The 23829-nt window shown below is 38.6% G+C and overlaps 2 protein-coding genes across 2 annotated transcripts; both read left to right on the top strand.

Annotated features, from left to right (window-relative positions):
* Positions 1 to 8221: 8221 nt before the first annotated feature.
* On the top strand, positions 8222 to 12348 carry fmoda (fibromodulin a). The gene is made up of 6 exons (XM_072383176.1): positions 8222 to 8478; positions 9263 to 9655; positions 10303 to 10425; positions 10544 to 10684; positions 10772 to 11039; positions 11359 to 12348. The coding sequence occupies exons 2-6, from the start codon at positions 9287 to 9289 to the stop codon at positions 11508 to 11510; spliced, it is 1053 nt and encodes a 350-aa protein (XP_072239277.1). The 5' UTR covers positions 8222 to 8478; positions 9263 to 9286; the 3' UTR covers positions 11511 to 12348.
* Positions 12349 to 15358: 3010 nt separating this feature from the next.
* On the top strand, positions 15359 to 20827 carry slc6a14 (solute carrier family 6 member 14). The gene is made up of 15 exons (XM_072382438.1): positions 15359 to 15447; positions 15944 to 16088; positions 16196 to 16327; positions 17100 to 17261; positions 17528 to 17642; positions 17736 to 17868; positions 18537 to 18677; positions 18774 to 18909; positions 19002 to 19094; positions 19187 to 19312; positions 19404 to 19522; positions 19624 to 19723; positions 19819 to 19928; positions 20189 to 20356; positions 20513 to 20827. The coding sequence occupies exons 1-15, from the start codon at positions 15382 to 15384 to the stop codon at positions 20666 to 20668; spliced, it is 1902 nt and encodes a 633-aa protein (XP_072238539.1). The 5' UTR covers positions 15359 to 15381; the 3' UTR covers positions 20669 to 20827.
* Positions 20828 to 23829: the final 3002 nt, after the last annotated feature.

Below are 23829 nucleotides of genomic sequence, written 5' to 3'. Positions count from 1 at the left end.
CGTTGAAGCCACAAAGTACCTGGGGAGCCAAAGAGACCATTCTTTGTGTATAAGTGTGTATGTGTGTGTATTTGTGTGTCTTTTACTGCACTGCATGTGTGTTAAAGGAAGCTTCTTGCAAGCATCTGTGCAGAAGAGAGTAAAGCGATTCCAGATTCTTCCCCAAATATGAGGGGAGTGTGGTGGGAAAAGAAGAAAGTTGGAGAACAAAAACAGCTCCCTCTAGAAAAACCACACTGAATCACACTCACGGTAGACTTTCCGAGTCATGATGAGCACTTCCTTTTCAATATGATAATAAGAACATTTTACAGGACGTGTAACACTTCCTCCTCTGAATATATAGTTTGGGCTTCTGCAGGGGTTTCAGTGTAATTCTTACATGAAGTTTATGATTGTGTAGGTCAGACATAGACTGCTAGAATGCGAGTATGTGTGGTTCAGGTACACACTTTGGTGACACAAGGTGTAAATTATTATCCAAAAGAATTCCAAAATGAGAGTTGCGTTTGACACAAATCAGTGCACACTCGTTCCGACAGTGATGGCGAGATGACGTCACTGTTTCATTTGATATTTGCTACTATACTGTGTATTATACTGTGTGTAAATTGAATGGAGATTGTCAGCTTGTGTACTGAATGAACTTTAAAACTCAGGTCACTAGTGGAGTTAAACGTGCTACTTTTGGCATGTCGCCACATTTAAAAAGCTGCCTCAGCTCAACTAACCGGTTTACAGCTGGCAGGAACAGCAGACTTCTGCTCAAGAGGGAAGATCATCAAAAGTGACGAGTAACATTCTAAACGTGACTGATGAACTCATTGATCTCTAAACTGTGACATGGACACTGACTCACTTTTGGAGTCAACCTCAAGTCTCCATTCAAAGAACTGCAGTTTTTGAAACTCTTGGATAGGTATCATTAGTTATGCAGCTAGAGATAAAGGGTTTAAATTAAATTATTTATCACTGTGGGGACACATAGTCTGCAAAAAAGTTAAATTCAAAAATAGATCTGTCAGTTATACCCCCTTAATCCTGGAATATTAAAGATGTAATTGGCAAGAGGTGAAGTACATCCTGGATAGCTCACTAGTCAGAAAATCACAGAACTTATACACAGAGATTAGAAAACTAGATGGGATAGGCTCCAGGTGAAAAAGATTGGTGACAGTTCAGACAAACAGGCTGATATGAAAATACTTTCTCATTTTACAGACAGAAGGAGAAAGAAAAGAAAACTTAGCTCAGCACATATGCAGACGAATCAAGATCAAAGTTTGAAATTCTACCAAAGGAATGGGTGAAAAATGTATTAAGAAATAAGATTTTTGCTTAGTCACACTCCAAGATGAGAGATGCTGGTCAGCAGAGTGACAAGGTTTAAAGTAATTTGATTTGGCAAAAAATGTCAGTATACTTCTTTTAGCCAAATCATCATAACTGAAAACATGATGAATTTTTCACCAATAGGACACATCTCTGTTTCAAATGACTCCAAGCCTTTTATGTAATCACATGTAATTATTAAAACCTTATTCACAGAAAGGACCTTACTCATCAAAGCTGAAAACTGATAAAGTAAAAAGTTAAAAAAAAAAGCAGGCAGATGCTATCTACAGTGATCTCAGTATGACCAAAGACGCTCTTTAGCAACACAAAACAAGACTTCTGATCTGATTTAACCTCTGAGAAAAAGGACGTCATGTTGTACAAAGATAAATGAGTTTGCTGTTTTCCGGAGGTAATTTCTTGTTAATGTCTGTTCATGACTCATCATCTTGTAAAAATGTTCCTGTTTAGCAGAAGTTGGCTGTTCCTGCCAACTTTAAACCTGTTTGGTTATCAGATCTTTAAACATACTGCCAGATATTGTGGCAGCATACCAAATATCACTAAACTATAACTTTTTCTGAACTTGTGACTTGAGAAAATTTAAAGTTCAGGCCAAAACGTTGTCAGTTTCATTTCAAAGTCCATTTCGTAACTTTTCATAAGCTTTCAGACAGAAAGATAAGAGACTAGTCAGGGTTTAGAAGAAAGAACATGTGACGTTGCCGTGGAGTCTTCGATACCAGAACGTTAGCAATAGATCTCTTTTGGAGTTTGGAAGAGAACACCTCACTCTATTTTTGTGTGGGCTTTGAGTCCCTTCGAAGCATTTTTTGAGTCCCACTGCTGTCCTGCTGAAGGAGGTTGCTACTATAGGGTGTTAGCAATGTGGGGGATGTGACTGGTCTGTAGAAATGTGACACGCATCTAAAAAACATCAGTGTTAATGCCTTCATGCAGATTTACACAGCAGGACGTTGTAACAAGATGGGAATGAGAAGTGTAAAGATCAACAATAATTACCACTGACTGTTCAAATGATTGTTTTATCAACTGAAACTGACTGAGTGTGTTTCTTCTTCCATGTTCCCCTCTTTCACAAATTTCCTTCGGGATGGGATCATTAAAGTATTTATCTATCTGATGATTCCATTATGCTTCGTCCCACTGCTCAGCTTTTTCTGTCACCTACACTAGATGGCACTATCTCTTCATAAATAAACAGCAAACGGCTACATGGTGACAACAAGGACGCAGGCAGACACAATGACACCAGTACACTACTGTATACTGATGAGATGGCATTCGTGAATATGATGTTTCATAACTACTAAAATGAAAAAGTCGAAAGCAAAACCATCATTATTATCACTATGGGATTAGTTTTTTCACCATATTCTCTTACGTAATTCCCTTCAGGTTCATGGTCCCTTCGATTGTGTTGACGTAGTGATCTTAAAGCTGCACACATCCCTCTTCGTCACCATGACACTCACCATAGGATAAATATTTTTCTTCTCAGCTCAGGAGAATTCAAAGAAAGTTAACCTGAATTTAGCTACAACCCATTATTAAGATATACACACAAAGAGCATCTGCTTTTGTCCATATGAGAAGGAGATGAGAAGCTTGATGTGGTGTAATCTTGAACATCTGTGTGTGATCTACATGGATGTGTGCGCACATGGACATCTGCTTTCTATCGCATGGTTTTGCTGCCCCTGTGCCCTGGACTGCCATGGTTCAAATTACCTCAAGGAGCCACACTGTCCGAGTGCCATGAAGACCATCATTCCAAAAAATTTTGCAGCGTTGATATATGTTTAATTATTGTTTAACACACTGTATAAAAAGGTGTGGGAGGAAAGGTTAGATATACACAGTAAGGCATTGAATAAAGGTGAGAGTCAGCAATTCTTCAAAAAGACTCTTGTTGTATTCGTAGTTGCAAGGAGGGTGTGTGTGTGTGTGTGTGTGTGTGTAAATCACGCTGTGGAAGTAAAAGTCTGGTTCGCCTAAGATTTAGCTGTTAGGCGTGTAAAGGTTATGGTTAAGGTTCGATTTAGTACCCAGGAAATGAGAGAATTAGAGATGGACAAACATTGTAATCAAATAAAAACTCGCACAGGTCATGAGTGGCGCGCATCATAAGCTGGTGATAACACTGTGAATCGGATCTGAGTTATTCCTCTCGCACTGTGTTTTTCTGAGCTCTGTTCTTTACCAACAAGCTAAACATTTTTAACAACATTCAATTCTAAGTGTAGGCAGAACCCACATTTTTCTTTTGTTTTTGCTGCAAATTCATTAATGCCACATGACTGCGTGGTGGCGTGAGGAGAGAACAGCTTCATTCATTATAGGACAGTTTAGCATACAAGTGCTTTACAAAAAATGTGTCTTTGTCCTCACCGACCTGATGCTGGATGTGATAACATATTTGAAGTCTACAAAAGATAAACATCTGATCCCATCGTAGCGCTGCTATTGACCCAGGTAAGAGACAGGGAAGACGGATATGAGTGGGGGAGGGATGTGGTTAAGACTACCCAAAGTCTACTTTGGCCTCTTGCTTTGAAGTGCAAGAATCAATTATCTCTCATTTTAAATTTGAATTGCTGCACACTCTGTTTCTTACTCACATGTGTCACTTACTACATTTCTTTATGTTGTTTATATGGAGACCTTATCTCTCTGTCACACTCACAACAAGTTTATCAATTTGACCATCTCATAAAAACAGATCTTTGATGTTATATTGAAGGACTAACTGACCTTTAAGCTTTGCGAGGCTTTCAGCAGTCAGTAATGAGTAAAGGGTCTCAATTCCTCACAGTTCATTTCACAGGTGATAAACACTCAGCCAAACAGCACATCTGATCTTTTCAGAGAGTAGCTAAGATGAGGAGTTCTTTCGTTACTCTTTAAAGTCACACTGAAACGCTGAATCTGACTTTCATGGTGTTTTGCAAGAATGTGCCGAACACTGACAGCTCCCTTCTGCTGCATTTGGCATCCACAGATGCCTGCGGACACAAAGAAAAGAAAAATGTCCTCTGTACTTCCCCAACTCATCTCTATGCAATGCGGGCATCTGGCTGTTCCTTCCTTCCTTTCCTTTTTATGTTCAAAGCCTTTTACTGTCAGATGTTAGATGCAATAGATACACTAAGATAGAAGCAATATAAAAAAAAATGGGCGAGGCACAAAGCCAGAAGAGTTTTCTATTATTTTTCCTCTGATATACTTTAGTGTTGACAAGCATTGACAGGGCTGCTCTGCGATCAGTCAGAGTGCTGATGTAGCTCTGAGACAAGTGTTCAAAAGCTTTCCAAGGAACTCAAAGAAACATGTCGGCAATTTCGAAAAATAGGCTCAGAATTTCATACTTTAAGAGTGATAAGAATAGCCTAATGCCACTCTGAAAAAATATTCATATATAAAGCTACATCCAGAAGATCAGGTGATTCTCACCTCCGAATCATCACATATTAAAGCTTTGTTAGGAAACCCGAGGATCACATTTCATTAAGAAGGGGTTTATATCTGCATCTTACTTAGATGGGACGGTGAAGAAATAAAATGCTGAACTTTCAACTTTTGAGTCCAGTGACTGAAGTAATATGTAGTGTAGTGTGTCTCTCCATACTGAGACTAGTGTAAGACAAATTGCTTAACCTACATGGGCAACAATATAAATTAGTTGATAAATTGTCTGATATCAACTAGTTTAAGACCTTGCTCTGAATACATAACTGCCAAATACATGCCATTCTCTCAAAGCCTAAAAATAAATAAGGTGATATTCTGACTAAAACAAATCATTGAAATAAACTATAGAGAGTAGGCTGATCTTTTTCTTATCATGTAGACATGGTTGCCCCTTAATTGCACTATTACATCCTAATGGAGCTTTCAATGCCTACTGCTACAGACACTGTTACTGTACTATGCTCCAGACTTGCCAAGTCCTTTTATTATGAGCAACTTTAGACTTGTGTTTTTTTGTTTTTTTTTTATAGACTGGGTTGCTTATTTTTATCACAAGATTTGGCAACACCTGCTCGTGCCAAACAAGTAGGCAGCGATAAAAAGAAGACAAACCTTTGGTGCAAGGGGGAAACATGAGAAGGTAAATCCTCTTTGTTATGACGGATGTGGTTGTAGTTAGGACTCTGAACAGACAGTAACATGTCGTAGGGAGATGTTTTGTGGACATGAGTCATTATGTCGACTATGTTCGGCTTTGTAACATGTACATGGGAATATAAATAAAACATCCTCTCTGCGCTCCTGAGAGTTGAACATAGGTATCCTGAATTAAGGCTTAGTTATAAACCACCTCACCAATGTCCAAATGTTAATTCGGTTGTTAATCATCAAGGGTTTTATCCCTGCAATAAACATACAAGTACAAATACATCAACAGGTTTGCTTTTTTTTTTAACAAAATTGTGCTTAGGTTGTGCAGAGAAACTACTTGGTTAAGTTCAGAGCAACATAGTGGTGTGTGTGAAATAAAAAAAAATATCTTCCCCAATATGCAACATGTTCAGAGCTTGTTGCAGACTTCTTAAGACTGCCTCAGAGCTGTCTTGAAGAGACTGTTGATGGTCCTGAGGGATGCTACAATTCTGAAAGCATTTGGTAGACATGAGAACAGTCTGGACTGAGATTTCCTTTTATGCAGGGATTGCAGGACTAGATGGTGTTCCAGAGAGAAAAGCAATGGTTGTTATATGTTCTGAGGCATTATGTTGTATGTCTCTCGAGCACACATCATGTACACATGAATGACTGAAATTGCTGTGCTTAACATCGTGTCATCCAACCATCCTCCTGACTTCTTATGAGGATTTTGTGTTTCATAGAGGAAACTTCTTAGTAGTGATAATGATAAAAAAAATATATATTAAAAATTGATAATAGTGTGTTCTTCAGTGTAGAAACACTCACATGACTCATATGTTTCCCTCGGTTGGTTGGATTGAAATATAAATACCACATAGAAGTAATACACTTCAATCTTCAGTCAGTAGTTTTCCCATGTAAGCAATGTTTTCATGTGTTTCCTGGCTGTTCAATGAATTTCAGTTCCACACACGTAAGGTCCAGACGCTTCATCCGCATGTGTAAATCTAATTATTTAGTCAATAATAAAGACAAGTTCTCCTGAGTGACATGACAGAAGTTTGTCCAGAGAGAAAAGAATACAGATAAACATATGCAGGAACTGTTGAAATAGATTTTATATATTACAACTGGTAAAATGAAAAATAAAAGTAAGTAAAAAAAAAAAACAAAAAAAAAAAACAAGATGCATGTCCAGATGGAGTTCTAGCTGGAGAGACGATTCAGAGGCAGGAAGAGGCCCACAGCAAGACCAGACAGACATCATGAGAAGACTGTCACACATGTTTTCGTTTAACTCTTTACAAGATGTAAGTTTGTTGAAGAAGAATGGAGCAAGCTGGATCCACTCAGCTGCTAAACTTATTGCCCATAGCCATATGAAAATACCGCCCATGACTTACAGTTTAATACATTTTATGATAAAGGTATGTATAGAATTGTTTCCATGGGTTCTTACATGGGGCATGAAAGAACAAAACAGGACTGAAGGAGGGAACAAGGTGCTCAGTGTTTAAGATAATGAAAAATAACCTAATTAGCATTATCATGTTCCTTCCTAAATATGATGTAGTTGCATATTTGAGCCTGTGACCTTTTTTTTTTTTGTAGTTGCTCCATTCGCAGCTCTGTGCTGACAAATGCTTTCCTCTACTTCAGCATCCTTGTTACCAACTGCTGCCATGCTCCAATAACTCTCTACAAAAGACTGAAATTTTGGAAAGACCTCTTCTGCCATTCACTAAATAGATCCCTGAAGTGCGGCTTTGGCTTGCCTGCTGACAGCAAACCTGTAAACATCCCCGAACACAAAGATTAACACGACTGAATGTGTAATTTACATCACATGTGTGATATGGTTCTGAGGACTGACTCTAATTTTTTTACTATAATAAACAGTACAAGTTATCAACATGATTCATCAAAATTGTTTGTGTTCGGTACTGTGTCCTGTCACCCAGTAATTACTGAAATACAAATAGTATATCACTGGAATCCATACACTAAAGTTTTGGAATAAAATGTGAGCATGGTGGACATCCTCAAAAATCCAGTATTTTGTAAAATGCAACAGAAAAAAAATACAGTTTTGTTGTCTGCTCAATACATGTGTATTCCATGTTTGCATTTGCTATCAAGGCCACCACATGAGAAACCACAATGATCTGTTACAAATTCATTAAAAAACATATATGTCTACCTCTGTATCTGTAAAACAAGTCAAAATGGGTTGGAAAATACTGGAATATTTGGAATATTTGATATCAGAAAAAATCCAATAAATGCCACCATGATAGATTACTTTCTTTCTCCTTTTCCTCTAAAATCTCCAATTACTCCATCATTAGTCCTTCACTCTACATAACCTGTTCTCTTTTATAGCTAATATTTGATTACAGAGCAAAGTGCAGGCTGTTTTATAGAATTTTATTTTATAGAACAGCTTTAGTACTCTTTGACTTATTACCTTTACAAGTGAACTTTTTGAGTTACCTTTCATGTTGTTTTACAGAGTCATCAATTTCAAATAAGTGATTCTGATAAAGCACAAATGCAGTTAGTGCACTTGCATCATAAAGTACAAGTCTAGTTGCTCGAAGACACACAGTTTGTTTTGTAATGTTCAAAATGTTACATCAGTGCATGTTGTGTGGCATTGTTCAGCTTTTCCGTCTGGAATGCAAAAAAGAGTGAGTCTCAGCTGAAAAGAGGAGAGTGGGATACTGAGAGTGCTGCACACAGATGGGAACAATCTCTCAAAGCCTCTGCATCTCACGTCGTTCACATGTCGGGGTGCTGTTGGCCACTCCTGAACAAACACAATGGGGTGCAGGCGATTGGTTAAGGGGATGGAAGCAACCAGCAGCAACAGAACAGACCGAGGGGTGGAGTGAGGGCTGGCAAAAGGGAAAGGAGAGCAAGGAGTAAAGGGAAGTTTTTACAGTCAGAGTCCCCTCCAATCCTGAGCGCAGTCAGAGAGAGAGGACAAAGAGGGCCAGTCTCTCTGATCAGGTAAGACTGTGTGTACATGCATGTGTGTGAGCATGAGTTTTTCTATGAGACCTTAGACAAGATGAATGCAGACATTTATGGTAGTTATATTTGTTTACAGTTTATTCTACTTAACACTCATTTAGATATGTATAGCACACACTTACATACAGACACATCATAATTTAACTGCCTGAACTGCTGCTGTGAATATCTTAAAGGGACTACTAAGACTACTAAGACTAAGACTACTAAGACATAGAAATAAAAGTAAAGATCATTTAAATAAAACTGGACCATAATTTTTGAGGATATTCCCTCTCTTGAGCAGCAGTGAAAGTCATTTGTAAAACTGCCTTTTAGCCCAGGTTTTTTGTTTCTTTCCTCCTAGCTTCCCTGTGGATTAAGACTTCTGAGAATGTGCCTCTCTGCAGGCTGGTACATTTCCAAAACAAAGTCAGCACCTTTGACTGTTCATTTAACCTCGGCAGGATAGCAGTAAAAGTCAAGTTTAGGCTTGCAGGAAAAACACTCTTGAAGAATGATGGTTTGTTCCTAAGATGCATGTTCAACATATGTTTTCACCCTTTGATGGTTTGGTAAATATTTCCTCATTTATTCTTGGAAAATTCTCTACCTCAATAGTGCAGAATGTCAGCGAGGAACCTGCCCTTAAAGCATGAATAGACAGTAGCTGCATCAGTATATTACTCTGAGATGTTTTAACCCTGTGAACCAATGCATTTTGTCAGTTTGGGGGTACTTTTATTTTTTACTTTTACCACTGCTATGTCTTCCCCATTAGACCTCTGTGGAGATTTGTGTGACCATGGCCATGCGTCTGGAGATTTTGGTTTTCTTGTCTGCCCTGCTTCCACTCTGTCTATCGCATGGATTGGACCCTTTAGGCTGGCTGTTTCAACGGCAGAGCTACGGACAATATTTTGGCTCCCTGCAAGCAGACTCAGCAGGAGGGGCCTGTCCTGACGAGTGTGACTGCCCCCCTTCCTACCCTGTCGCCATGTACTGTGATGGGAGGGGCTTGACAGCCATGCCAACCATTCCTTCCCGCATTAAGTACCTATACCTCCAAAATAATGCCATCACAGCTGTGCCCGACTCAGCTCTAGTAAATGCAACTAATTTGGTGTGGCTCATGATGCATCACAACCAGCTGACATCTGATGGCATTGGCAAGGTAATTTAGTTCATACAGGCATATCCAGACATTAGCTCGGCAGTGATGCTTGTGTAAACAGTTGACAGATGGCTGGCAGATGTCTAGGCTGTGTCTTTTTAGTTTTATTGTTTTATGAGTTAGTGCGGAAAAGTGATTTTGGGGAGAAATTGGAAAAGTTTTCCTTTCTCCTCGAGTCCAATTTCAGAAGTTTAAACTTTACTCTGCAAACAAGTTTATAATTTTTTGGCAAAAGCTACAGGCTTTGTAATCACAATTCACAATTCATTGATCAAATGTCTGGCTCACAAATATAATCATATGCCTTTTCCAGCACAATCCAATCATATATAAATACAGTCAACCGAGTAAAAATGTGCTGCAACTATCAATTTACATACTAATGAGTAATTAGCTGCCCCGCAGTGGTACATTATACTATCTGTATATCCTTCCTTAGCGCCACTGCTAACAATATTTAATGCCCAAAGCTAAGATAAAAGCTTCCTTAGTTTGTCTTTCTCTTCCTTGTCTGTAGCTCAGCCTGCAAACACCAACATGCTCCTCTATCGAATTAGAGAGTATTTCAGAGATTCTTATCAAAGGTTTCTGTACTTTTATAACCTAAAGTAATGTATGAAACTAGAATCTCTCTCATAAATGTTTAGGTATTTTTGAAGTTGGAAGGGATGGAGCGTTTATATCTACAACACAACAACTTGACTAGCATTCCTCCAAACCTTCCTCGCACCTTGCGAGACCTGAGGCTCAACCACAACAAGATTGAAAAGGTGATGTCTTTCACACTGTTTTCTTCATTCATGCACAGCCTCTCTGTTCTTTCTTCTCTTTCTTGGATGCACACCAGGAGAGACATTAGACTTTAAAATCATTGCCACTGTTGTCTAGGTAACACCTCCAGACCTTGAGGGAATGGATAATCTCACTATCCTTTATCTTCACGACAATGCTGTCTCAGATATGGGCACATCGCTGAAGGCACTGAAATCCCTCACACTGCTTGACATTAGTAGTAACAAACTGACAAAGGTAATTGTGTATCTATGTGTTTGCAGAATGATCCACTGAGAAAACGTTATTCCAAGTAAAAATGCTCCTTTTCATTAACTGTTCCAGGTCCCTGACGCTCTCCCTGAAGATCTACATCAGCTCTATATGGAGTTCAACTCCATTGCCTCTCTACCTGAGGGCTTTCTGGGTGGTTTAGCTCAGTTGCAGTATGTCAGGTTGGCCCACAACCAGCTTACAGACAAGGGAATCCCCCCCAACACTTTTAATGTGACTGGGCTTGTGGAGCTGGACCTGAGTTTCAACAAACTGGAAAGAATCCCTTCTATCAGCACCACACTTCAGCATCTTTATCTGCAAGCCAATCAGATCAAAGGTAAGCAGCTCAACCACTGTGTCTCTATCTGTGCACACATCTTTTCAGAAAATTAATTTTAAAAAGGATTGTAAAACAGTACTACACTATTACACACTATTTCCTGCAAAATTCAAACAGTTTGGGCTATTTCACAAGTACAATGTCAGAATTGCTCTTTATATAAAATCTTAAAGATACTACTTTTTAACTCAGGATAATTGGCATTTCCTGGAGTAATTTGGGAAGGCTTGTTTTGATGCTGCTGCACAGTCTGTATCCATAAATAAAGTAAATCGGAATAAAGCATCATCATCTGCTCTCTGTTCTGTGACTTCAGAGTTCACCATGGGCAGTTTCTGCAGCATCATAGATGTGACAAATTTCTCCAAACTGCAAACACTGCGACTAGAAGGGAATGAGATCAGTCATCAGGACATCCCCTCAGACTCAGCCCTCTGCCTGCGCAAGGCCTCCAGCATCGACATCTAACCGCGCATGTCACATAATTTACTGCAGTTACAAGTACAACTCAGTTTACAGCATGCTCAGATAGTGTGACGTGTGTCGAAACCAATCCCAGCAGGGCCGATGATACAATGTGACGCTGACTACAGGTGGCAGCAGTTTGTCTTGTAGCACTGCTGACAAGCAGATGTGAAACTTTACCAGATATTTCTTCTTTATTACTGAACAGTCAGGTTGATTTTGCAAATGAGACCATTGCTCTCAGTTAGATGTGTCTGGGTTAATTAAGGTGCATTAGCCTTTGGCATAACAGAAAAACAGCATATAAACTTAATAAGCTGTGAAATTAACATGACAGTTCTGTGACCCTGATTCTTATTTCACTTTGCTGTGAGGATCAATGACCTTTTTAATCAACGTTTTTATTATTTTTGATTCTTTAAATGTTCCTTTTCTTTGTCTATCTTCTCCCATGTCCTATTGTTTGAGCTAATAAATAGATAATAAACATTTTGTATCATGTATAATGTGAATTATATAATCAGAAATGAAAGCTTTTAGGTATCAAAGTACTATAACATCTTACACCAATGTTGCACATGACATTGTCTTTGTAATGTGATTACTGTGACTTCTTGCAACTGTTCAAGATCCTCTTTTTGCACCATTTATTAGAGAAAAATAGAAAATAACTTTCTCATGTGAATAAAAAACTCACCATCATGTACTGTAGAAAATCACATAAACAGAGATCTGTACTGTAGATGTATGAGCTATGATTAATGAGTTTCTGTATGCATCAGATAGACTAATTATCATTTTTATCTTATTGACAACTGGTTTTCATTTATGAGCCAAATAAAAAAAAAATTCAAAAAGAAGAACCGTGTACTTTCTGTGATACTTTCAATGCATCAGTAGCTCAAGTGTGCACTATATTTTGTGTGTGTGTGTGTGTGTGTGTAATGCAGATGTGATTCAATGATGTCATAGAATGCAACACAATTTGCTCAGGAAAGAGTCAATGATCGAGTCGATGTGTGTTGATGTTTTGCTTCTGATGAATTCAAAGCAAAGTTAATGAAAAGCAAAAGAAATTGATTTAATCCACTCTGCCAATGAATTTGTACTCCGAACAAGCATTTTTTAATGCTACACCTGATGGGATGTGTTTCAAATAGGAGATTGAGATTATGCATTTTCTGCAACATAGAGGACAGTATGTGATGGTGTATTGATGCTGAACTCAAGGTGCGTAGAAAGAACAGGTTCTCTGACAGGGAGAACAGACATGACACAGAACAAAGCTTGAGGGATGATGATGCCACAGAGATGTAAATTAAAAGCAACAATCCAAAAGAGAAAAGAAAGAAGTGTTCTCAAAATGTTTTCTAAACAGTCCCACTGTCGGAGGTGTTGTGTTCGAGGCAAAGAGTTATTTCTATTCACATTCTTTTATCTTCAACTCTAAACCTGATTACACAACACTTCTGTGGCAAAGTCTGTTTCCTTATCATCATCCATACTTGTGATTCATTTTAAATCTCAAGCCCTATAATTCTATCAGAAAGAAGCAACCGTGGCTAATTTCCTCTTGTCCAGTGTCATTCACCAGCATGTTGACAGTGTCAGATCTAAACACAGTTCATCCATTTCTCTCCTTTGTAGCACCTCCAAATCATTGTTTTTGGAACAGGAACAACATATAGCCCCTTGATATTAAGGTCTTTATGGCTACCAAGCTGTTAGACCATGTGATGGAGTTGTGTACATTTGTTTAATTTTCTTCTTCTTTCTCTATTATGACACTCAGGGTTACATCAGAGCCAAACCCTGAGTGTGTTACTGGCCATTGGCTGAATGGCCACAAGATTCAGAAACTATTTCTATGATATTAGTCATAATATTTTCACAGCAGATTGTCATAAGAGACTATGTGGATTATATGCTTTTGGTGATTAACTCCTAGTCAAACGTCACTGACCGAGTGAACCAAAAAGGACATTATGGAAAGACCACGGCACACAGATCAGAGATAAACACATCACCCTGTCTGAGTAACTTCCAAGAGGTTGTGGTGCTATTTGCTCAAAAAGCTTAAAAGTTACAGGCTATATCAATTTATCATTCTTTTAGTCAATAAAAGGAGTGTTAGCGCAACAATTCTGACCTTGACAAAGCATGACCAGCATTAAAAACAGTTTTGACTCACTTTATTTTCCTTTACAGTTCATTTCATCACCAAATTCATCATCTTCAAGCAAAGCAGTTCAGGACATTTGTTTATTTGTATATATGGAGAATTAGCCTTTTTTAAATGTCTTAGATACACAAAGTCTCCTTCAGGATATCATCTTATCTAGTATCACACTATCTGCTGGGTAGCTTAGAAGACGCAGCATCAAAGTCATTGGACCAAAACAATGAGGTAGTAGGTTGTAGCAGCCATACTTCAGTGGTCACTGAGGTGCTGAGATGGGGTGCAGCTCAACTGTCACAATACTGTCCATCAGCCAGTGTGAGAAAAAAAAAATCTGACAATCGTCAAACAAAGAGAAAAAAAATAGGGACACCAGAGATGACGGCAGTGAATTCTCAGACTGCACCTATCACAAATCCGGCCATTTTTCTTTTTTTCCCCACACTGACTACATCTATTATGTTTGTGATCACACTGACAAAATCTGTGCACAGAAACACATGTATAATTACCTTTGTGGTAGTTAGAGTTGATGTCTCCAAGACCACATTTTAAAAGTGGAAATAGGCCAGTGGTTTTGACCCACCTTGGTGTAATGTTCTACCAGACCGGTTTTCTAATAAGCCATCATTTTTAACCTAAATAAACACATCCAAACCATCTTCCACCACAACGGGTGTCACCAAGATACCATGTACCATGTAGACACACACAAACACACATACATAAACAAAGAGACACTAGGAGAAAATAATACCGGCGAGCCTGTTGCCGTTGGTAATCACTTATTAACCTGACTGTTTTAGTTAAACTTGGCTGATAAAATTTGAGTCAAAAGAGGTTTGTTTCTGTCAGTGGCAGAAATGGGAGTTTTTTTACATGAATTTTAGGGATGACACTAAACACAGTCGCTTCCACTGTTTTGTTTCTAATCTCATCCATCACATTCACAGAAGATAGAAAATATTTGCCAACATTAATGCAACATTACCATATGAGGAATTAGAAAATAATTCCAAACAACCACATCAAAAGTGTGAGGTGCACAATTTTTCTGATTTGTTTCATGTTGATGTATTTGATGATCTATCGTAACAGAGATAGCACATGAAGTAATCTGATCTGGTGTAGAGCAAAGATCTTTGTCTGCTGTCATGTCATGCAATGAGGTTGTGGTCACATCATCAGGCTGTGATGATTACACCCTAATGATATGACCTTATCTACACAAAGTGACTGTTTGCACACAAGCTGTCATTATGTGTATGTGTCATTGACCAAAATTATTTGTGTCCACTGTGCATCAGCAGCAGTGGCATTAGGGAGTAGTGGAGAGGACAAGGTCACAGACACACACACAAACAGCAGTGCCATGATGTCACTGTCACTGAAACGATCAACATTCATTCCAGCAGTATTTCTACTTGTGCACTGGAAATTGCTGAAATCCTGATAATGAAACATTAATTAGGTGAGTCATTCATACAATCTTTTGGGAAACTCTCTTTACTAACAGATGTAATGTTCATTTTCTAAAAATTTGAGTGTTCACACAGTCAAACAACTCAGGGGGGGAGTGTCAAGGCAGGTGATAGGTTGGAGCAATCACTTATCTTTGGAGCAAGGACCTTAAAACTAATGTGCGGGAAAGGGTTCAAATGTCTTATTCAGACTTGAACAATCAAGTGAGTGGACATGAGGAAATACGGCTGGAACAGTGTCACAGATTTGATTTTCAGAAATCCTGCTGTCGTCGAACAGGTAAAAATACAAACCTGCTTCACTGAACTTTCACTCCATTGTTTTTCACTAATTGTTATAAGGGAAAAGATTTGGACCTGATCAAATATTCATTGAAACATCAATAAAAGCTACAGGTCTACTTAAGTAATCTAAAAAAAGTTTTGTGCTGTGTTAGCATTAAGTGTTAGAAAAATGTGTTCTTATAATGTCCTGCTCCAGAAACATGCTACTGCTGGCTGCTGTGACTATAGGTTTCTTAGAAAGGAGCCAGTACCACATGTTTCTCCTTAGAGACTGAAGCAACTCTCTGTATTTTTGCCCTGAAAAACACCACATGCACAGCAGCAGAGGAGATATATTATAAATAAATAAATAAATACAACATTTCCCAGCCCATTGACCTGAAACTGACTGCTCTCATTGACAGTTGTTTTTCTACGTTAGGTAATTAGAAACAAGTTTCATGCATTTCTAAACAACTAGTTTGTCACATTTTGACCTTTTCGATGAGCAGGATCCACATGTGGATGTTCAGGATGAAAATACTGAGCGTGGGAACTGGTCCAGCAAAAGGGACTACATCCTCTCTATGATCGGCTATGCTGTTGGACTGGGAAATATCTGGAGATTTCCATATTTAGCCTACAAGAATGGAGGGGGTATGTCAGTTCTTGTTTTCTTACCCATCTGTGGTCCTTTTATGATAACTTTTGGTAATACTCTTTCTTTTTTCTCTCCATGCCATCAAATCCTTCAATATGAGCAGGTGCCTTTCTTATCCCTTATTTTACAATGTTGGTGGTGGTTGGAATTCCTCTTTTCTTCCTGGAAAGTGCCTTGGGTCAGTTCTGCAGCCAAGGTTCAATCAATGTATGGAGATCGGTGCCATTACTGCAAGGTGAGACTGTCATTCAACTTCAGTGGAAGACAATGTCAACACCAACATGTGCATGACAGATAGATGATAGATAGATGTGGTTAATGGTCAACTGTGTAGCCACAACTGAACCCTAAATCTTATTTAATGAGGACTGTTGTTAATGATCAACTCTACAAGCAAAAAAATAAAGTCTAACCCCTAAAGACATGGGGGCTAAAGGCAGGGGTTAATCTTTTTTTGTTGTTGTTTTTTTTTTTTTTTGTACATATAGCTTCTTACTTTACATACTACTATGACCTCAGTAAAATAGAATAAAAAGCATCTTGTTTTCAATTTATCAGTGAGGGTTTCAGGTAAAGAGGAAATCTGCTATGTATCTGTGCAACTGTACCATGTACTGTAGCAGTTTTTTAGAGTTTTTCATTACTGACTGTCAGAATAAAAAACATTTGGCTTTGGAGACAAGATGGATTGAATTACAAAACAAACAGTAAATTACTCATCTTGTCTCATGAAACAAATATAATTTTTTTCCCCTTTTGGCTACTTGAAAGTGGCAACAGTAGTTTACTTTCATGCTGGAGTCTAGGGACCTGTAACACTAAATATATACAAAATCAAATAACTTAGATATCAGGGCACTGTTTTGGATGATGGAGCTAGAGTCACGGGTGGACTCTAATATAATTGTTTCTTCATTTGACCTTATGATATAACAATATTTCTCATAATTATTTTTGATTCCTATGGTAATAGTGTTTTTTGTTGTTGTTGTCCTCTCCCTCTCCAGGTGTTGGCATTGCCATGGTTATGGTGACTCTAATAGTATCAATCTATTATAATGTCATCATTGCCTACAGCCTGTACTACATGTTCGCCTCCATGCAGTCTCCTCTGCCGTGGTCCAGATGCTTCAGCTGGGCTGACAGCAGTTGCAGCAACACATCTATAGGTGCTTATTTTTTTCAATTTTTGTGATGAATAAGTATGCTGTTTGGTAGAAGATGATGTTCCTGTGAGGTTGGGTGATAGGATGATATGATATAATCTGACACTAATGAAAGATATTCGAGGTTGTTCTCTGTCAGACTCTTCAATCATTCTGGAGAAATTGTAGAAACCATTACAGATCAAATTTCTGATCGCTGCTTTTAAGAAAAACATGTTTTCAAGCGATATTTTGGATCAGTTACTCACTGGTCCTCTCTCCTTTCCCAGTGATTTGTAATGTAAGCGATGTTTTGATGGCCAACGGCTCTCAGGAAAACAATTCCTGCTCATCATCCAACATCGTCCCACTCTCAGTGCAAAGTCCGAGTGAGCAGTACTGGGAGTAAGGATTATACTTTTTGCTCCAAACAAATGTCCCTGCTTGTCATACTGTTCCAAATGCACCGATACTAAAAATACCTCTCCTCCTTCACAGTCGCGTGGCTCTGCAGAGATCCGGCGGCTTAGATGAGACAGGACCAGTAGTTTGGCACCTGGCTCTCTGTCTGCTGCTGAGCTCATTAATTGTTGCTGCAGCACTCATCAGGGGCATCAAGTCATCAGGCAAAGTCAGTAATTCAATCCAAAACCTGTACATATCCAGTGCACTGCAGATAGGAAAAACACACTATTTTGTCTGAAAAAACTTACTGAAACTGCAAAATACCACTACATGTAGAAAACAACAATCAGTGCATAGAGGTGGTGGTTATAAACAGAGGTTTTGACCTGTTTGGGTTTTGAGTTTGGTTGCATGAAGACAGCACATGGTGTTCACTGTTTCCATTTCAGTTCCAGTTTCTCATCTGGAAAGTTTTTATTGGAAACATGTTTAGAAAAATTTTGGTTGATTACTTGAACCATCTTCTGTCACTATCCATCACAAACAAACTCAAACCAATCAACAGATCAGCAGAGTGGTTACCATTTGGGAAAATCAAACCCTGTTGCCAAAGCCAGTCAGGAGAAAAACATCTTTTCATCCAAGTAAAACCATCTATGTTGTGAGAAATTTCTCACATGGACAGTCTCCTGCTGTGTTGTTTATGTGCATAAAGAACGAGTAAACACATATTTCTGAAATACTCTCTTCTCTACTCTATTTTCTTAAGAAAATGACATGTTAACCATGATAATGTTTGAAGTGAACTACCTTTCATCCGCATATCAGTCTGAATATTTACACACAGAGGGAGCCCTTTATCTTGAACTTAACTGTTTGCTTGTTTCTGTGCAGGTTGTGTATTTCACAGCTACATTTCCCTACGTGGTCATTTTGATCCTGCTGATCAGAGGTGTGACACTAGAGGGAGCTAAAGATGGGATAGAGTTTTATATTGGCTCCCAATCCAATTTGACAAAGCTGACTGAAGCACAGGTTGGTGTCCGACCACCCATCTTCAAGTTGAACATGTAAGAGGAGTTTGGATGTAAGAAAAACAATCCTTTCATTTGATCTCACTGTGTGCCGTAGGTGTGGAAAGATGCTGCAACTCAGACCTTCTATTCTCTCTCTATTGGCTGGGGTGGACTCATGACTCTTGCCTCATATAACAACTTTCACAACAATGTGTTCAAGGACTCATTTATTGTAACACTTACAAATGCTGGTAGGCTGTAAATATATCATTTGTAGAAAAGGAATAATAATATGTGTGTGTGTATTGATTCTAATCTGTTTACTGTTTTCACGTCTTCACAGGGACCAGTGTGTTAGCAGGCTTTGCTATATTTTCAATATTGGGACATATGGCTCACATCTACAAAATACCTGTTGGAGAAGTGGTGAAGGAAGGTCAGATATCCAAATCTTGTGGGAACCAATGAACAACCATCTGGGAGCAGGTTATCTTCTAATGGTTTTTGTTGTTCTTTATTTTCGTGCAGGATTCGGCCTGGCCTTCATTGCCTATCCTGATGCCCTTTCGAAGCTTCCCATTTCTCCTCTCTGGTCCATTTTGTTCTTCTTCATGCTTTTGACTGTTGGTCTGGACTCTCAGTTTGCAGGAATAGGTTAGATCTTCAGCTTCCATTGTATGCTTTATTGATAGAATCCCACTGATGATAGACTGATGTAGCCTAAATTTTCTCCTCTTGTCATTAGAGGTTTTAACCACCTGCCTGTGTGATGCGTTCCCTAAAACCTTCAAATCCAAACGGGCCTTACTGACGATAACTGCGTGTTCTGTTCTCTATCTCCTGGGCCTGCCATGTGTCACAAGAGTAAGATGGTATCAGTGCAACTTTGTATTAGTGTTACCTGACATAAAACTAATTAACTTGCTAATTCTGTGAGCGTGTGTGTTTGTGTGTTTTCATTATAGGCAGGAATATACTGGGTGACTCTCATAGACCAGTTTGTTGCCAGCTGGGTGTTGTTGGTTTTAGTTCTGTTCGAGATCGTTGGTGTCTGTTACATTTACGGTAAATATGATAACTGTGGACTTGTGCATGCACTTGTAAAAGTGGCAGATGGCCTCAAACTCCAGTTTGTCTGTTTTTTGTCTTACATTTCATAGGAGGGAACCGTTTTATTAAGGACATTGAGATGATGCTTGGAAGCAAGACTTCCCTTTATTGGCTTTGGTGGAGAGCGTGTTGGTTTTTTATCAGCCCCTGCATCATAGCAGTGAGAACTCGTCACACATTCTTTCAATCTGCTCATCTTGATATTGTTTCTATCTTAGAAACACACTTCTACACTTGATATGTTTGAATTTGCAGTAATTGAGCATAACTCCTTCACAAATTACAAAGTCACTTTCTTATTATATGTCCAGCAACACATGTTGACAAGTAGCATTCCAAAACTATAATTAACAATCCCTCAAAAGGCACATAAAGAAACGGTCACTGAACATGGATTTCATGCCATTTTTACTGTTGTAGGTGATATTAGGATGGTCTGTGGTCACCTTTGTCCCCCCCACCTATGGAAAACAACAGTATCCAGCCTGGGGTTTGGCTTTGGGATGGTGCATGGTTGCATTCATCCTTGTCTGGATCCCTGCTGTCGCTGTGTTCAAGCTGATAAAAGCAAAAGGAAACCCTTGGAAGGTGTGTGAATATATATATATATATATATATATACATATATATATGTGTGTATATGTATGTCTTGCTTTGCCTTTTTGCAAAGCATTCCGGTGCTTTGCTGGAACTCCAGGAAGTGTTTTCTCCCAAAAATAAAGCATTAATATCCACTTTCTACAGCGGCTTAAGTCACTGTGCTCTCCATCTGAAGAGTGGCATCCCTACCTGGACGTCCATCGAGGGGAGCGCTACTCAGAAGAACGCTGCCGCCGTAGGACGAACCATCAGAAAAATCCAGAGGTTAATGTCAATGCAATCTCCAGCTCATGGCTCTGAGAAACTTTTGGGTGCTCCCTGATGTCTTCTCTTTTCAACTGAGTATTTTATTCTATTCAACTTTTGTGAAATCCAGGACAGAGAAATGTATCCTAATAGGGGGTCTATTTTGAGTCAACATCATGTTTTATATTTTGCCGACGGGGGTGTGACTTGTTATCCATCAGCCGGTGGACTCAGTGAAAGAGTCTATTTTAAGGCAGGTTTTTTGGTAAATCTTTAAACCTAATCACTTCTTTTTTATTGCCTACCCCTAACCAGTGGCTATGGGGCTTGAATCTAATCACACAGTGAGTTAAAGCAACACAGAAAATGAAGAATAAAATGTGTAAGAAGTTATTGGAGAAGAACTCAGTTTACCTAAACGACTAGCCTTGTGTGTAACTCTTCTACTATGGCATCCAGCCTCCAAATATGGACTTTTTTTTACTGTTAAAGCTAGTAAAGACTCCTTTCACTATTACTGGTGAGGCTGGACACATACATGTGGCTTATGCATGGTTATATTTTCACTGAAAAGAGAAGGAGTTGTTTGTACTGCCATCTAACTTGAAATCCTAAAATCGCATTACCCAAAATATAAGTGAATGTACAGATAGATTCTTCATCCACACTCCACAAGTCAAGCTTTAGGCTTTGGAATAAGCCTTTTTAAATGTGCAGCTCCTAACAGTTTTAACGGGACCTCTTTATGTTTTATGTGACTAATTATTGCCTTACTCGTTCCTTGGGTTTATGGTCCCAATCCACTAAGACAAGGAGGGAAAAAGAGATACATCACGATAGCTTTGTTTTCTTTATTTTCAACTCTGAGGCTTTCAGATGACTGTTATCCTGTAAGCTGTCAGCATGCACCTTGCAGCTGCAGGTTCTGGTAGCGTTCTCACTCACACACACTCCACACAAAAATGACTCACCCCTCTCTTCTCCCACAACAACCACAGTTTACCCACAAGGTCTGCAGTAGCAGAAATGGCACACTTGTATGAAGCATACAGAGTCAGTTCTCCTCAACATTGTGTCACTGCTCTTGAAAAACCTTTATTAGCATAAAATGTAAACAGTGTTTAAAATGTTAAAAAGATCAAGTAAAGACTAACATCAGGTGATTGCACAATGTTTTGACATGACCAGTGTAAGTTATTGTTTGTTGGGGCATTAGAATTGTTTGATATTTCTTTGTATCGGTGATTCGCTAAAACTTTTTATTAACTTAGGATGTTTATCTGTCTGTAGTTTGATGTCTCTGTGTTAGTAATCGTGCTTGTCTTTCAGTGGATTAAAGAAAGTTTTCTCTCAGTGGAAATCCTCTGTTTGTTACCTCTGATTTTCTAATGAAAAAAAACTTTCATCAGGATCTCTTATTTGAGATTGAATTATTTATAGCCTGAGAAGCAAGTTAGCGTGAATAATGCAGACAAAAACATCAGATTTCAGGCTGTTTTAGATATGTTTTCTCCAGTGATTTTCAGCCTATGCTTGTATGGGCTTTGAGCTTAGCTGTATCACATAGTTCTGTACGTATCTCACAGTATGAATATGATTAAATCAGATTCTACCCTGAAGGTTTTTGTTTTATTGATGTGCTGAAAAGTACTTTTACCAGGGCTCCTGTAACTCCAAAGATCATAGATGCAAATTAGCCTTGTAGCCGTTTGTGTCATTCTCGTGTCTGAGTATTTGTGATTCTTCTTTCATCTCATGATGTCAAGTTAGATAAATGTAAACTCAAAATGTATCAATCAACCACAGCAGCAACATCAGTCACTGCTGCAGGAGTGTCATTTCTAGCAAAAGCTGCATAAACAGATAAGCTGTATATGCGTTGTGTGTGTGAGTGAACGTGTGTATTTACCAATTTGACAGAAGATATTTTCAGCAGAATATCCCAGTTTATGTGAACAATAAAACAGCTGTGTAGCCCCATGTCGATTGTCAGAGGAAACAGGTGCATGTGTGTGTGTGTTTCTGTGTGTGTGTGTGTGTGTGCGTGTGTGTGATTGTGCATGTTTTACTATGATCCTAATAAGCTCAGCTGTTGAAAAATGGCTCGCATTGGAGTTTAAGACTTAATCTATTAGTGTCATCTCTCATGGTTTTAACACATCCTGGCTACTATGACATATTTCCAGTTTTAAGCAGTTTTTCAGGAGACACGTTCAAGGTGCTGTTGAATTAGTATCTACAAAGGACACTTTGTACAAAGGACACACTACAATCATAAAGCACAATTCACTCAGTTGTGTTCAGTGTCTAGGTTCACAACACTTTGACACTTTGAAGCCAAAGATCAAACCAGCAATCCTCTCGATAGTGGATGTCTCTGTCTATTTTCAAAGCAACAGTCCCCCCCACCCCAAACCACATAAACCTGAATGAAGGTGGTATAGTCACATGTTGTCTCGAGTTCCCAATATGACAACAGCCAAAAGTATTGGAGAGTATTTCTGCATCAATATTCCCCCGCTTAGATATCCATAAATAAATCTATTACAAACTAATCGATCTTACTAATAAACTTAAGCTGCTTATACTAAACTAAGGATGGACATTAGAAGATAGGAGGAAGGTAGAAGATACAGTCGGAACATAAGAAAGAAGAGAAAATTAATGGGATTTTATATTTTGGTGGAGCTTTTTATTTCTCTTTCCTTTGTCTTCTTTCATTTGTTTTGGCCACCAGATAACACAGAAGGGACAAGGCACTGTCCAAATATGACAAAGTTTTATCAAATGTGTGTCCATTTGTTTCAGTGGGAGAACTTCACTCTGCATTATGTATATGTTCTGTCAGTAAATTGCACACGGTCAAACTAACTCCTAGATTAGCCCTTTAGTGCACACAGCAGGTTCAGGGTGAAAAGCTGTTTTTTTGTGCTGTATCTATGCAGGCTTTTTGACTCATCTTATGCCAACATATTAAAACTGGAGAACATCTTTGTATCAGTGTGGAAAAAGTATGTTTTTTTTTCTGTCCCTGTCAATTTACAGTTCTAATAACCACATAATCACTTCTGAGCAGACATGCCTTGGTTGCAGCTTTTTCTTTTTTTTTTTAAATAGAGCTTTCGTGTCCATAGCTAAATGTTTTCTCCACAGTTACAACACTCTGTGTTAAAGCACTTGGACCAGTGAGAAAAACAACAATCTGTTGCACTAGA

Source organism: Leuresthes tenuis, unplaced genomic scaffold (assembly GCF_036924035.1).
Source record: "Leuresthes tenuis unplaced genomic scaffold, fLeuTen1.0.hap1 SCAF_3, whole genome shotgun sequence".
Lineage (NCBI taxonomy): Eukaryota > Metazoa > Chordata > Actinopteri > Atheriniformes > Atherinopsidae > Leuresthes > Leuresthes tenuis.
Note: the sequence above shows the minus strand (reverse complement) of the source record. Positions and strands in the feature narration are given on the sequence as shown.